At 36.7% G+C, this 16,132-nt stretch overlaps 1 protein-coding gene across 2 annotated transcripts; it reads right to left on the reverse strand.

Annotated features, from left to right (window-relative positions):
- Window positions 1-841: 841 nt before the first annotated feature.
- LOC147544699 (golgin candidate 3-like) lies at window positions 842-14,559 on the reverse strand. Of its 2 annotated transcripts, none has more exons than XM_086636105.1 (16): window positions 14,021-14,559; window positions 11,641-11,739; window positions 10,566-10,694; window positions 9,796-9,963; window positions 9,193-9,331; window positions 9,045-9,109; window positions 8,482-8,646; window positions 8,053-8,220; window positions 7,739-7,852; window positions 5,609-5,752; window positions 3,956-4,252; window positions 3,782-3,847; window positions 3,320-3,522; window positions 2,884-2,938; window positions 2,176-2,361; window positions 842-1,451 (listed from the first exon to the last, which is right to left on the reverse strand). In XM_086636105.1, exons 1-16 carry the CDS (start codon window positions 14,255-14,257, stop codon window positions 1,101-1,103), a joined length of 2,586 nt encoding a protein of 861 aa, XP_086492231.1. In that variant the 5' UTR covers window positions 14,258-14,559; the 3' UTR covers window positions 842-1,100. The 2 variants fall into 2 exon arrangements, with proteins under 2 accessions (XP_086492231.1, XP_086492232.1); XM_086636106.1 differs by having other exon boundaries at window positions 11,641-11,791; window positions 13,179-14,532.
- Between the last annotated feature and the right edge of the window lie 1,573 nt (window positions 14,560-16,132).

The raw sequence follows: 16,132 nt of genomic DNA on the forward strand, positions 1-16,132 counted from the left end.
CCTTTTTCCAATTAAACCTATAGTATTTATATTGGGAATGAGGTTAAAAACACATTCATGTTGAGTGGATAGGAAAAATACTTGTCCTAACCTAACATGAAAGTTACGTGCTAAGTTAGGTTGTTTCTCAACAAAAAAACGTTGCTCTAGATCATATTAGTATGAAATATCAACATATTGTGAATGAAGTGGACAGAAAAACATATTTTTCTAGTCATGAAACTTGAGGCTACCTAATTCTACTCACCATGGCTGGTTTAGTTTTAATTTTACCAATAGTTATACTGATTGAGGTCTTTCGGTTGTTGCTCTAGTATTTAGGAGTTTAGTGAACATCTTAAATTATTGATTGTGAAAGAAAATAATCATAAAAGTCAAATAGGTAGTCGACGTTACACAAATTTTTTTTTTCCGAAAAATTGGAAGATTAACAGAGAAACCCAGGACAAGGTGAAAGTTGACAAGTCCAAACAATGGTATCATGGTCAAGATTTTGCATCTTACACAAACAAGGTCTCCCCTTCCCCTGTCTAAGAGAAATGAGAAAAGATGAAAAGAAGAGTGGCAGAAACCTAGTTTAGGCCCCCAGTTCAAGTGAACAAAGTAAAAAAAAGAGACGTACTTTCTGTCATCCTTCTCTAAGTAGCCTGCCGCCGACAGAGGTACGCGTCTTGGAAGAACTACGTGTATAGGTCAAGCCAACTGACTGAGTCAAACTATACGGGCTGAGGCATGTAAAGTCTACGAAAGATTATTGATTTACTACCTTCATTATGTTGTCCCTGGTGTTAATACCTCTAGATAGAGAGATAGAGATGACCCCCATACAGAAAGTCAAAAATAAGAAACCAAATACTATATATTAAAATGTGATCTATATTCTCTATATTACTACATTAAAGGAATCAAATTTGTTTGTGATCTTCTGCCATATCAAGAAGAGTGATATGCTATAATAAATCAATGAGACATCATTAGTTCCTCTCTTGTATAAAAGAATCAAAGAAAGAATTGAGACCCAAAAAAGAAAATAGAAACTTCATAGATCTACAACAAATAGAAAACAAACTCTCTGTACTTCCATTAATTACAGAACAACATTAGTATCTAGGGAGATACTTTGACATTCGAGAGCCGTATTCTGAGGAAGAATGGATTGGTGTTGTTAGAGGAACTGTTGAGAACTCTGTATCTGAGTTTTCGGGATGCTGTTGCTGCTGCATGTTTCCTCGAGAGAAGGGACTTGCGTTGCTGCTTTGATAATCAAGAAATGAATTTCCTCTCGTAGAAGTAGAAACGGGACTGCTGGTTCTATAATCAGGTACTGTTCCTGTCGTGCTTGAAGTATTCCCGTCTGTATTGCCCTTTGAACTGGTGGTGGCCATGAGTTCTCGTCTCTCCCTTTCTTCAGTTTCTTTGAGAAGAAAATCGACCCATAGATCTGCGAAAGACTGGAGAAAGAAAAAGAAATAGAGTGCGTTACAGAACAGTAGATTTTTTAGGATTTATACATGAACTCTCAAAGTTCCGATGAATGATCAAGTTGTAGGCCTTGGGAGCTGTGGGTTGTTGTGCAGAAATAGATTATCCCACATATTGCAACTCCTAAAATTTTGGCTGATTGTCCGCACTTGGGAGCTAATGCGAAATTTTATTTTCTTTAAAATACAGAGATATAAGAGCCTGTTGACTAATGCACGATAAAAGAACAAAAAGAACACTATTGATTTAGCACAGAGGAGGACAATGATGATCACAAGAGATTAAACTAGCAAGGACTTCCTTTTACGGGCAAATAAATCGAAAGGATAAACAGAAGCAAAAGATAAAAATGAAAACTCGCGACAAATGATTTAATCATCAAAATAAAATAAAAAATGAATATGCTCTTACAGTTGACACTTCTGCAATCAATTGTTCACTTTTTAATAACGCCTATACTTTTAAATCAGTTCCACTTCACAGTTATCCTTTAGATGTGAGATTGGATAGAAGAAGAACAGAAACGAGAGCATGTCAAGTTGCAAGCATACAGGATATGTACAAACAAAATTTCAATGGAACCAAGTACTACGATAAATAATGTAAGAGTAGGAAAAGATAAACATAACAGACTAACAGTTCATGTGCTTCTTAAGGTATTAAAGATCGAATAATCAAATATAAAAAGCTAACCTGGTTATCAGTTGGCACAGGAGCAGCTGCTTCGCCTGAGCTTCCACCCAAAATACCACCAACAAGGCGTCCCGGAAAACCCAAAACTCCTCGAACGACACCTTTACCGGCACCTTGCTGAGCCATACCTATTCTTTGCTTATCTTCCTCTGTAAATCCCAGCATGCGAACCATAAGATCTAGAACCTGTGAATCTCCAAGTTAACCGCTCATTCATGAGAATTTGAAGTGATAATATTCAGTAGAGAATCAGGTGAAAACATTATTCATTAGATGAGAGAACAAAAAGAAACTTGCAGCAGCACTTTGAGTACGCAACTACGTTGAACACATCGGAAAATGCTACTCGTACTTGAAGTTGTTACTTTAACCTCGATTTGACGATGCGGCGGTCACCACGTAATCAGGTTTACTGAGATTCGTGAATAAAAGGAGATATTGGATCTATGGTAAGTAAAAGTACCACATCATCAAGTCAAAATTCAAGTTAACAAATTTCGAGTACATGTAGCATTGTTGAAACACATTTAAGGTTTTTGTCCCTTCGTGGCAAAACTGTTATCACAGCATAATCGGCTAGTATACAACACGGTTATCTGGTTCATGATTGTCAGTTTATGGTGATAGTGAACACCACAATCTTACCGCTTTGTGGATAGAGCTTTCCATTGCATAATAAAAAATTTATCAGTTAAGACAGAATCTTACCTCTTTGCTGTGGTTCCTCTGAAAGTAGGTCACCAATAACTTGATCACAATTCGCCTGCCAATAGTATTCATCGATCATTAGATATTTAGATATTTGCAATCTTCTATCCAGCCGAAGTAACTTCAAGAGTAATAAATAAAAGAATGCAAGTAGTAAACATATCAACAGTAACTGGAGATACTTTCCACCTCAAAACATACGACGATATGTAGCTTCTGTAAAAGGAGGCTGAAATTTTGCATAATTTGGGTTCCAGTGAACTTCGGAAATAAATTCGTCAAGGAGAAAAGAATAAAATTCGACTACTATCATATATATTCAAGAAATACCAGTAGAAGGCGGAATCTACCAAAATCACTTCGAAATTTAAAGAGAAAAATACATAGAAAAAAGACAGAAAAGGAACTAGGTTTACTTGCAAGCAGAAAAGCTAACCTATCAACGAAGTAGTCTGAATCCACAGACATTCTATTAAGCCTAGTCATACTCTGTTCAAGAGCACGGCGTAGTTTTGAATTGTCTTCCTCAAGTTTGCTAACTCTTTGTTGTCCTTCTGATAGCAACCTCTCCACTTGTGAAAGCTTAGTCAATATTTCATCTTTTTCCCGCTCTGACACCTCCGCTCGTAGATCCGCGTCCTAGTCAAACCAACAAGAAAAAAGTAAAGCTGTGCAGAAATGCATCTGCATAAACAATTCAAGATGCAAATAGTAGAAAATATTATGTCTTACAGTTTTGGTGAGGGGAAAATGGTCAACAATGTGCTAAAATAAACATTCATGACTTAGCTGACAGGACTAATAAGCTAGAATAAGAAAATAGCAATAAATAATGTCAAAATCATATCTTAAACAGGTTAGGTATTTCACATAAAAGCCAAGATCATACGATTCATACCCTCAACAATTCAGGAAATTTAGCTAATTCTTCCCTTGCAAGAGCCAAATCCCGTTCTAGGCGTTCCTACACATAGAGATTAACATAAAAATACATTCTTATGCACTTTTGTAGCATGTCTTTACTACATTATCAAAATAAATTAATATACAAAGGGTAAGATATGAAGTTTACCTTAGCTTCACTTTCAGCATAGTATTGGCCAAGAGCAGTCTGGAGATTCATAAGTTCCACATTTTTGGCATCAATAGTGGTTATACAGCTTGAAAGCTTTTGGTTAAGATCGTTTATCATTTCCTTTGACTTGTGAAGCTCACTGATATTGCTCTTCTTGATGTCTTCCTGACCTGTTATTGCTTGCTTCAAAGCTTTCTCCAAGTGTAATATTTGTGACCTTTGATAGTCACAACTTGCTCGAAGTTCCTCGATGATTTTACTATCTTCATCCATTTTATCTGATTCTTCAAGTTCCTAACAAGATTGCAACAAGAGAATCCCTCTTCAATCTCCACTCGAAAGAACATCACAGACTATGCATAATATAAAATGATCGCATAGAGTATCGACAATGTGAACCAAGAAGCCCATATTGGCGTTCACATTGAGCTAGGCTGGAGGTAGTAGTTCTTTCCTGTTTTTACTTACTTTATAGCTTCCACATGCTTTATTTTTATTACTTGGTGTACATGTATTAGATAATGTTGTGACGAAGAACAAGCAAACCAAGAAAAGCAATAATGAAAATAAACAATCACACAAACACAAGAGATTTATGTGCTTCGGTCGGTAAGACCTACTCCACGTTGAACAATGACGCGATAATATTCACTATGTATGAAGAACAGGATTACAAAGATATCTCAAGAATTTTAGTATTTGTACTCATTGAAAACCTAGCACTCCCACAACTCTCTCTCATACCAAAGATAGGATACACCCAGTAAATTGATAACCGCCCTTATCAGACTAGGAAAACATAAGTATACGGGTTTTTTGGGTCACTTTTCAGGTTAGATTTCGACCACTATTCATGGCACTTCCAACAATTGTCCACCTTGGCTTCAAGATACCATAGTTCTTCACGCAAATTCAACATCTCTCGCCATCGTCGAAATTGCCCCAAGTGCCTTCAATATCTGCAGACTCCAATCAAGCCTAGGCAATGCTTAAAGCCTTAAACTTGAAAGTAGTAATATCCTTGGTCAACATATCAGCTGAATTCTCTTATGTGGTAATCTCTTCACGGGGATTTCCATCACATCCTTAATAAAATGGAACCGGACATTAATGTTTAATCTCTCATGATACATTTGATTTTTGGTCAAATGAATTGCACCCTGGTTGACGCGGTAAACGTTAGCCACCTCATACTTCAAACCCAGATTACCAACTAAACCCTTTAGCCATATTGCTCCACTCACAGCCTTTCTTGCTGTCATCATGTCATGTCTTTTATTTTGCCTAAATTCTATACAATGCCACTACAGACAGTAGTACTATTCTCCAACTTATGACACTTCCTCAGAGAGTGAATATAATAGCTTGTCACTGACCTTTTTTATCAAGATCTCCTAAACGAATCTGAATGACTGAATCCACATATCTAATAACTGATCAGAAGTATAAACCAAACCAAAATATCAATGTGAAGCCAAAGAACTCGAAAACAAGAACACCCAATTAATCAAGCAACAGCCAGATGCAATGTATTTTTCCATCAATCAAATCTAAAAAAGACTTTTGACATCTAAAGTATTTTTCCAGATGAAACGTATATATATATTTACATACACGTGTGCATGTAAATAAAGAGGAGAGAGAGAGAACCTTATCTAACAAGTGTTGCTTGAGCCGACTCAATTCTTGCAATGCCTTATCCCTTTCTTGGCAGGCTTCTTTGAGTTCCTTATTAAGCTTTTGTACGGATAGCTCCAATTCTTCCTTTTCCGCGAATGTTTTGGATGCATGTACCTTCAGAATGAAACAATCATGCATGAGCAAATGTGGACCTCTAGAACACTAACCTGTTAAATGTTTACATTATATTATGTGCAAGAAATCCAGATACTGTAGGCTATCGTGTGGGGCATCATTTAAATTGGCATTTTCTTGTATATAGATACAAAACTCAGCTAATCTAGAGCAACAATATGGTATTGATCCCATTCACTGCAACCATTTAAAGAAACTCTCTGTGAATAATATTGCTGCTATTCGAGTCTTCTAACTTCGGTTTAAAAAATAAAACGGGCCTATAGGCTACACAAGGTAGAGGATAAGCTGAGAAACCATTGTGCAAGAGGAACATTATATTGAAGATACGGGAAATGTTCTGTCAAGACAAAAAGCACACTTCCTTATATAGTGACAGCACTTGTAAGTGTGGTCTGCGAGTTGCATACTCTTGTTATGCAGTTGTGGTATCACCAATGTAGGAGTCCTCCCATTAACAGGTTTGACGAGTCTTGTATGATAATAAGAGTAAATATGGAATATATTTGCTCTATATCATATAAGGTACACAACATCATACCTAATATAAAAGATTTAACATTTGATTAAGCTTAGATGGAACTTCATTCAGAAGAAGATAAACTAACAATCTCTTTGTGAACCAGGAAAGAAAACCGCAAAAAAGAGAAGGGGGTGAAAAGGTCATTGTGCATGAATATTGGATCTTCGTTACGAGTGCTGACCGAGATACTTAAGCGGATTTTAGTGCCTAGTAGTAACATAATTAATAGCTTAAAGACTAAATTAACAGATCGAAGACTCAGTTAATGGGTAAAAATGAACAGCCAAGTTTCTCCTTCCAGAACATACGAATCCATGAGAGAAGGAAATATACAAGCCCGAGTGGAAAAGATGAACTCCTGGAACCTATGTATTTGTAAATAATTGTAATACTCTTCAATAAATTTCCCTTGTCACATACAGTTTTTTGTAACCTTGCTTGGATTAGGATTTCAAATTCATTTTAATGGGTATAACATAAGATTTTGTATGCACGTCTTATGAGTTCTCCCCAACTTGCAAAATCAAGTTAGGTGTAAAATAAACTCTAGGTTAATGTCATTGCATATGGTTGACCCAAAAGTACAAAATTGTAACTAACCCCAGAAATGATAAAACAAACTAAATAAACAAGAAAACATAAGCATGTAGCTGAAATGTATAGGTTGCCGTATCGGCACATTGTAGAAATGTCAGACAAATATTCTGCTACATGTATGGACCCATCTACAGAGCCTGAAAGATCTGAATGTTTCACATCAAATCTAATATCCAACACAACCACTTTAAGATGTTTCACGTCAAATCTTAAGTCCAACAAGTACCAATATGTGAACCAAACATAAATATGAAAATGAAAACACAAATATTTTTCAGAAAATTTGAGTCAATATATATTAAAGAGAATGTAGAGAAATTAGACATAAGATCCTAAACAAACCCAAAGAGCAGAACTGTATCTTCTATCTAAAATTGGTATGTTTTATACCAGTAATTTCAGATTCAAAGTCATATTTTGCAAGACTTCATGCGTATACCCCTTAGTTGTTTACTTAAGAAGTGTAATTCAACCTTCACTGTGAGATTAAAATCATATCCAGTCCGTCATGCATGGGAACTCTAGTTGAGTAATAGGAATACAAATAACAGTCTTTTCTCATCCAACATACATGGGGTTAAAGAAACAGGAATCACTACGATATTAGAATTTTGATTTCTTTACTTCCTCAAACATATACTCCACAAGAGAAAGATTTGAACCACAATATACTTAAGAAGATCAACTAGATAAGTAAGAATACGTAAAAAGTAGAATAAAATATGGCAGTTAGCGAAGTAATACTTGCTCGACAATGAAAGAAAAGAAATAAATTTATGTTCTGAAGTTGTAGATTGTATTGTCAAAATCACAGACATAATCATGACATGAAATATAAAAAGTACCTCACTCAAATTACTTGAATGACTATTTGAAGCGTCTGGGACATCAGCACTGCGGTTATCAGTGGTAATCTCCCTATTCAATTTTAAGGCTCCCTCCAGTTCAGCCTTCTCCATCTACAAGAAATGAAAAAAAAAATACCAAAGCAGCTTCAGGTCTCCCAGTTAACAAGAGTACTACTAACCATAATCAGGTGCCTAAGAAAGACTGCTCAGAAGAGATAAATAATTACATGTGTAAGAAACGACCAAATAAAAATTATATAATCAACTACATAAGTAAAAGTGTAAAACAATAGATTGAATACATCATCAACCTTAAGCTTCGTGTTCTCCTTTTCTAGGTTGGCAATAGCTTTTTCGGCTTCGATGACCTCATTTTCTTCTTTGCCTTTGTCCCTTCTGGTCAATTCTAATTGTAGTTGTCTTATTTCTGATATTTTGTCATTCAACTCATTCTTTAGACCTTTCAGCTCACTAGTTTTCTGCATCTCAATATGGAAAATATCATTAGTCCAACAAGAAGTGGCACAAAGATAAATTATTTCTAACATAGGTTAGGGAAGCTGACAAGAAAAGACCCATAAAAAATAATAATTAGTCACATATATATATTTGTGAAGACGACTCAACAAACACATACACTTGTAACATAGAATAGGGTAGCTGACCAGAAAAGCCTGACCAAAATTAAATAAGTAGCCACATATATATTTGTAAAAACGACTCAATAAACATATACCAACCTTAAGATTTTCTTGTTCTAGGGAAGTAATAGCTCCTCCTAAACTCTCACTAATCTTATTTTCTTCTTCATCATTGTCTCTTCTGGTCAACTCGAATTGTAGTCGTTTTATTTCTGATACTTTTTCCGACAATTCATTCTGAAGCTCTCTAACGCCAGTATTATTCTGCTCATTAAGAAAACAGTACAACAGAGGAAATGATGAGATCCGAATGAAAGATAACAAAATAAGATGTGTAACAGAATTTTAGCCTTGCAATAAATGACAGCTTGCTTACAGAATGATATGACATGGTAAAAAAAACATACAACCGTGCTCGGATTTCTCCCCCACCCAACCCACTCAACAGCACATGTAATAAGCTGTTGCTCCGTGCAAGACATTCATTTGCTATGACAATTATAAAAGGCAAAACTCGGTACGTGTCATTTCAAAAAAAATTGCGGAGTAAGAAAATTCGAAAGCTAAGATACAGGGCTCCTTCTTTTTTTTCCCTTTCCGAAGTTTCTTCCTTTTCCTTACTAACTACTTTGAATGTTCAGCAATTTTGAGTTAAAGCTTACTTTATCGTTTCCCGTCTTCAAAGCAAAGAGTTCCTTCTGGAGGGATCCGTTCAAGGTTTGTTCCACTAAAGAAAGCGAAGTAATAGATTAGAATCCAAAACGACAAGACAGAAGCCACAAAACTTGAGACTTTCTACCGACGAAGTACCGTTTAGTTTTAATTGTAGAGCTGCCAAACTTTCGTGTTCTTTGTTGAGCTCCAACTTCAGTTGTTTAATGTCTGCATCATACTTAGCTTCGGTAGCAGCCAGCAATTTATTCTTCTCCTCAAGTAAACCTGCGAGCTCCTAAAAATTCAAATATCTGTTACCAAGATCTAGAGAGAACAAGTTGATATTTCATGTGAAGGAAACAAACATACAGCCGTATGAATCATTTTAAGTCTTAAGAAAAAGAAGAGGGCCTATGTCTCTCTTTCTTCTATTTCATTGCTCTATTTCTATTTAACAACTCTAAAAGTATACTATTCTATTTTGAGCCAAGTCAGACTGAGTAAGTCACTGAGGCATCTGACACAGATTCGGTCTGACTCGGCCGAGTAAGACTAGTTACTCATTGAACCCATGACTTGAGATTGGACCTGGGATCAGCTAAGGCTAGCCCTCTGCCAAGCATATCCAGGAGAAATTTGCTAGGTTTTTTATCCTGACTGCTTAGATAAAAAACAATGTAGCTAATGAACCAAAGTAAACAAACCAATCTTAGACTCAGTGCACCAAATTAAGAGATAAAGACAGGTGGTTCGTATTACATTATCGTTCCCCTGAAAATTGTCATCCAACTGAGTAGGATCTAGGCTCCCATTGCTTAATACATCCTGTTTAGAGATGACACCTTTTTGTATGTGGTTTCCAGTAGTATTATTGTTTACTTGAGTTGTCAATATATGTTGCCTGTAGGGTGATTGATCACCAGAACCCTACACAGTAGCAAAATAGATACAACACATGAGATAACAAGTTTTGATAGAACCAGAAAATTCAAAATCTTCAAAAATAATTTCTAATAAACATAGTGTTCCATCATGGAAGTGATTAAGCAAATAAAACCTAGCAAGTAACACAGAATAAAGAGCAATAAAGCATAAGAAATGTTCTTGAGAACAAACAGACCTCCTTAGACGTGTACAGTAAGCTATAATAGCATTAATTTGTTCTTCAGACAAGCAAAGAGAATCAGGAGCAAAAGAGCATAAAAAATAGGAAGCATCATTCTAATATTTAATATTATCAAGATTAATATATTAAGAGGAAGACTGGAAGAGGAAGCCAACCTATCAAGTATTAGGTAAGTGAAACGTAAACCTGAACTACGAAAGACGAAAAGAGTTATAAAAGGCTACACTCCTTCCATCTTACAACAAAATCCAAAAGTAAATCAACTTATCAGTTTACTTTTTGGTCATTTGAGATGACTGATGAGCATCAAAAGAAGTATAAAATAGAAATACTTGAGCATCCATGCAAAAATATATAGCAGTACCCATCTCAGTAAAAATATCGTAAGCAGATTGAACATTACCTTGCGAACATTTCTTTTACTCGTAAATGTTTTTGGGGTATCATTTTTAGAAGCATGCAGGGAATTAATAGTTGCCTCCAAATTCTTTTTCAGAGACCCATTTTCTTCATGCAATCTGAAAATACGTTCCTGTTAAAGAAAGATATATATTTCAAGACTTGCTCAAACCTGACGAGGACAATTTGTGGTTCAGTTGCATGGCATGCACATTTTCACTGTCCTACATTAAAACGACTAATTGATAATACTACTTAAGGATGTATAAGTGCAGAATGCAACCTACGAAAAGACTTATATGCAAATTCTCATTTTCTTCTAACAGTACATAACGGCGAGACCCCAAATAGATCTTTGTGCCAGTCAAGGAATAGAAACTCTTCTTGCATACACATTCACCTTTGTGCTTGAATAACTTAGATTATGTTTTCTACTCTAACGTGCACCTGAAGACCTTTTCTATAATTCACTCGTGGAAGATGAACTTCTAATTACAATGGCTTTAAAGTTTCCCTTTTTCCATTAAACACTCCAACAATATCAACAATCAGAAAATAGCTAAAGACCAAATAATAGAAAAGCTATAAACTGATAGAGTCCTGCACACGGATGAAGTCAAAAGGACACTCGCTATTTTTAAGCATACAAGTACTAAAATGGTGTATTTGTGTGGCTTTAGTTTACATGCCTACTTGATGTAGCGTTAAGCAAGATTTGTTCTCAACTGTGTTGCTGAAGGATAAGCACCACAATATATGGATGTTTCCCAATTCGACTTCCCACTTACCATGATAAGAAAAGAAAATTGAAGTCAAAGTGTCAAACGATGGTCAAGATGACTGAAATTGATTAAATACTACATTGAAGTCAACCACGATGTCAACAATTACTTATAAACATAACCATCTGATGGTTCAAGACATTCATAGATAAAATTAGCATGCTAATGTGACATCGCCAGAAAGTTTATCAAAGATACATGCTTATATTCACAAACTGGAAACAGTCTCAACACAAAAGTTATATCAAACCAGATAACGTGGCAAAAGATCAACAGCGGACCTTCAACCCGCATTACCTCTTTCTCTTTTAACAAAGCAGCATAGTTAACCGACAAAGCCTTTATTTCAGCCTCAGATGTTTGAAGCCTTTGAATCTCTGATTTATACTTCTCAATCTGCAAGTAACATGAAAAAAAAAAAAAAAAGAGGGATAACGGAAGGTCATTACTGGAGCATGTCAAATTATAAAACAACAGAGAAATAGAGAACAGAAGCGATCTCCGCATCTTGAGAATAAATGGCCACACAGTGGTTGTGACAGCAAGCAACCCAATTTGGGCCACAAGCCCACAATAACAATAAGAAATAAGTGACTTAATTGAAGCATTAGCCTAATGCAAGCAAAGAATATAAATGTAAATCTAATCTAATGAAACGTCCGATCACAAACTCAACTTACTTATGTAACAGGAATACCTACTTTCAGAAACTTCTCGTCATAATAACTGTTAGAGATGTGTAGTCTTTCTTGACCAAGTTATCTGACTTTTAAGTTAGTAGACAGTACCAGAAGCATTTCAATGTCTCTAACTTACATTTCACTTAACTGAGTAGAAGACCACTTCCAAATCCAAACCAGTGTGGTCCATAGATTATTATAGAATTCATCACAATGTTTTGAGTGCACGGATCGCACTTTTCAACTCATACGTTTTCAATTTAACTAAAAACATTTGCTCAAATAGGCTATGTTGATGGACGGCCTAATTGTCATAAACAGAACATAAAGTCGTAGTACAAATGATGTAGAGTCGACTTGCAAGTAATATCAGAGAATAAGAGCCAATGAAAGCAAAAGCATGTTCTTTGTTCATTGCTTTACATGTGTATAACAGTATATGATAAGGGTATAGATTTGGAACGTGTGTGGTATTGGCAATCAAAGTGTGGTGGGTGAAGTATGATAATAGAGGTGGAGGTATAGCGTTGGAATTGCAAGTGATTGCGGTCTCATGGTGGTGATCAAGTTTTAGTGGGGTGGAGCCTCGGTGGTGGTACACTGGTGGTGGTATGTAGTGTTGATATATGGTGGTGAAGCTATAGTAGTGGTTGTTGAGATGTGTCAGTGGAGGTATGATGGCGGAGATACGATGATGGAGGCTCAGTGGAAACAGTCGAAATACAATGATGGAGTTATAACGGAGGGAAATATTGTAGCAATATTTGTTTCACAGGACCATAACCATACAAGTGGCATTTTTTTTTTTGAAAAGTTTGAATTAATATTAGAAAAGAAACGGAAGATACAAAAGAATAGTGACGGAAAACATTAAAAGGACCTGGGAGGTAATCGAGAGCCAGAAACCTCCCCAATTACAAAAGGAGCACAACACTAGATAGCCTGCTCCCCCCCACCGTCATAGGGAGGAGCAGCAAAAACACAGCACAACCACAGAGGCTCCTAACAAAACTGAAACAGAGGGGCTTATCCCACACCGACTCTGAACCATACAAGTGGCATAAGTATAGTATATTAATATACAGTGTAATACAAATACGCAATACAAGTATACAGCAAAAAAAAGTAGGAAAAAAATTTGGGGCCAATTAGTACCCAGTCATAGAGAGAATGTGGCTTGGTCAATGACCATGTCACATGGTCAACCTAACTTGGGTGCCTAAGAAACCATGTTTGGAAGGGTGCCCGCCTTCCAAGCAGTTTGGAGCAAATACTTCTAAGTTCCAAATAACTCCTTCCCCAACGCCCAAAGCTTGAAAGCTCTACTGAGCTTTACGCTAAACGGCTAAAGCCAACTGGCCGTAGCGGGCTTTCTCACCACGTTCGTAACATGTCTAACTAAAAAAAGGGGCATGGGCGGGCTTTTTCACTCTGATAATTCTGAAATGTCCGTCCGTTTAGACTATCTACCCAAATGGGCAAGTTAGAACTGTGCTCGTTCCGCCCCGACCGATACAGTACCTATCAGCAGGCTGTCAATCCAGCCCGACTCCGTGTCATACCCTAATGGCAATGAAATGTTGATTCCCAAGGCTATGTCCTTCAAAATTCTGCTCCTTATGAGGTGCATTAAACCTCCACTTCTCAGTACTAAGGAGCTTACTGTGTTGGCCTTGAGGCCTTTGACCGACTCATCTCACTCTTTTTCAGTTCTTACACAACATATGATTATGCCTAGCCGGCAATTTACTATCTGGCAATTTACTATCGCATGACTGAATAGGAAGGTTACTCAAGTTGGTATAAAGCCTTATGTCGATAGCTAATTAGCTATAACCATTAATAAATCCTTCTCCACTATTTTCATAAACCTCTAATCAAATATTTCAAGTATTGCTTGATAATATACAAAATTACACAACCCTAATACCATAAAGCAATAAAGAACAGGTTTTACTTAAAATTCAATCATCAGCATAGTGTACAAACTTGGATACCTCAGAATCGTAGCCTGAATCGGTCCCGTTTGAAATTGAAGAACGCAAAGGAGATTTTGTTTGAGAAAACCGATTAGAACTCCGTCGATCAGCAGAAAGGGGAGAATCTTTAATTGGTGTAGTGGATCGATGATGATAAATCTCTAGGTCATCATCATCATCATCAGGAGCATCTTGATGAACATCAAATGCCATCTGATTTATGTTCTCTTTCAAATTCGCGATGCTCCACATCATTTTGTTCGAATCTAAAAGAATGATTGATTGATTGATTACCTGAAGGCGATAACCTAAATTTGTTTTGCTGCTGCTGCGGCGGGGTTGAGTGAGGAACCAAATCCCCCTACAATTTATGCATCAATTTTGCGAAGAGAGATCTGGAAATATTTAAGTGTAAGAAGTCTGGTTGAAATTCCGGATTTCCATGCAAACCTGGGAAAAGTGGTGGAGAAGAAGACGGAAGTAATTTTCATGGAAATAGAGGTATTTGAGTAGATCTAAAATATGGCATTTTATTTAGGCCAGCGCTTTGGGGAAAGCTAAATAGTTTCGGGGTGTGAAATTTTAAAGCGAATATCTAGAATTTTGAAAATTTTCCGGGGAAATATATTTTATGGGGAATATTTTCTAACACCTCATGTATTCGCCTCCTCATCGTCTTCACCGGTGAAGGTCGCCGGCCAGCCAATTTCCGGCCGGCGACCTTCAACCATAAATTTTTTTTTTTCCTTCTCTCTCTAGATCTGATCTAGAGAGGAGACCTCCATTGGAGGTCCGAACAGACCCATTGAAGGTCTGCTCGGACCTCCAATGGAGGTCTGCGAACAAACCTTTTTGAAGGTCTATTCGCAGACCTCCATTGGAGGTCGGAACAGAACTTCAATGGGTCTGTTCCAGACCTCCATTGGAGGTCTCCTCTCTCTAGATCAGAAGGAAATTGGAGGTCTCCTCTCTCCAATGGAGGTCTCCTCTCTCCAGATCTAGAGAGAGAAGGAAAAAAAAAATTTATGGTTGAAGGTCGCCGGCCAGAAATTGGTCGGCCGGTGACCTTCACCGGTGAAGACGATGAGGTGGCAGAGAGAGAGAAGTGAGGTGGAGAGAGAGAGAGCTGAGGTGGAGAAGTTATTTTGCTTTCCCCTAAATAAAATTGTCAAACAAAATTGACCAATTTTTGACCAAGTCTTCACACCCCGGAAACTATTTTGCTTTCCCCAAAGCGCTGGCCTTTATTTAAGTAAAAGACGTTCTTTTTGCTTAAGGCCATGTTTGGTCGATTTCCATAATGTGATTAGTAGAATCACATTTCCATAATGTGATCTCTCGAAACAACCAAAAATAGGAATTCGGTTCCTTCCTAACTTGTTGTTTGATTTGCAGCATAAGAAGGGGAATGTAAATTTTTTTTTTGTTAGAGTGTTATATACTCAAGAAAAAGTCCTTTCAGATCAAGTGTCATGGGTTTTTGAGGAGAGAGAAGGTGTCGAGTGACGTCAGCACTGCGATTCCCTTTTCTCCTTTTTCCCCAAATCGTAACCCTAATTTCTGAAGCTTCTTGATCTACTTCGAGAAATTTCGGTTTGGACAGCAGGAAATTACAACCACAATCAAAATCAATTCCCTACAAATCTCAAAGAATCTATCATAAGAAAAGATAGGTTTCAATAACTTCACCTAGGGTTTCTTCATCTTCATTCTATTTCCAGTAACCCTAGGAGCGATTCAGCATAGACTAATCCTAACAACTAGAGAAGATGCAAAGCCTAAAAGGATCTAAAGATGCAGTGAATATTCATGAATAGAATCACCTGGCTATCCTCTTCAGATCTTAGTTTTCTACCAGAGGGAAGTCCTTTTGAATCTTATCTCTTTTAATTTTATTGTCTTTGTAATTTCTATCTTCTTTCTCCGTTTAATCTAGACGAACCATAGATATGATTTTCTCAGATCAGGCTTTTGATCATCTTAAGCCATTAGAGACCAATCGCCTCTTCTAGTTATCTTTTTGTAGTATTTCTCTTACAACCTTTTAACACATCTATACTGACCTATAGATACACATTATATTTGTCTTGCATGTCTATGTTAATTCCTCTTTTTGTGATTAGCTGTGCA

Source organism: Eschscholzia californica, unplaced genomic scaffold (assembly GCF_041429995.1).
Source record: "Eschscholzia californica isolate CP2 unplaced genomic scaffold, dmEscCali1.0.p SCAF_4, whole genome shotgun sequence".
Taxonomy (NCBI): domain Eukaryota; kingdom Viridiplantae; phylum Streptophyta; class Magnoliopsida; order Ranunculales; family Papaveraceae; genus Eschscholzia; species Eschscholzia californica.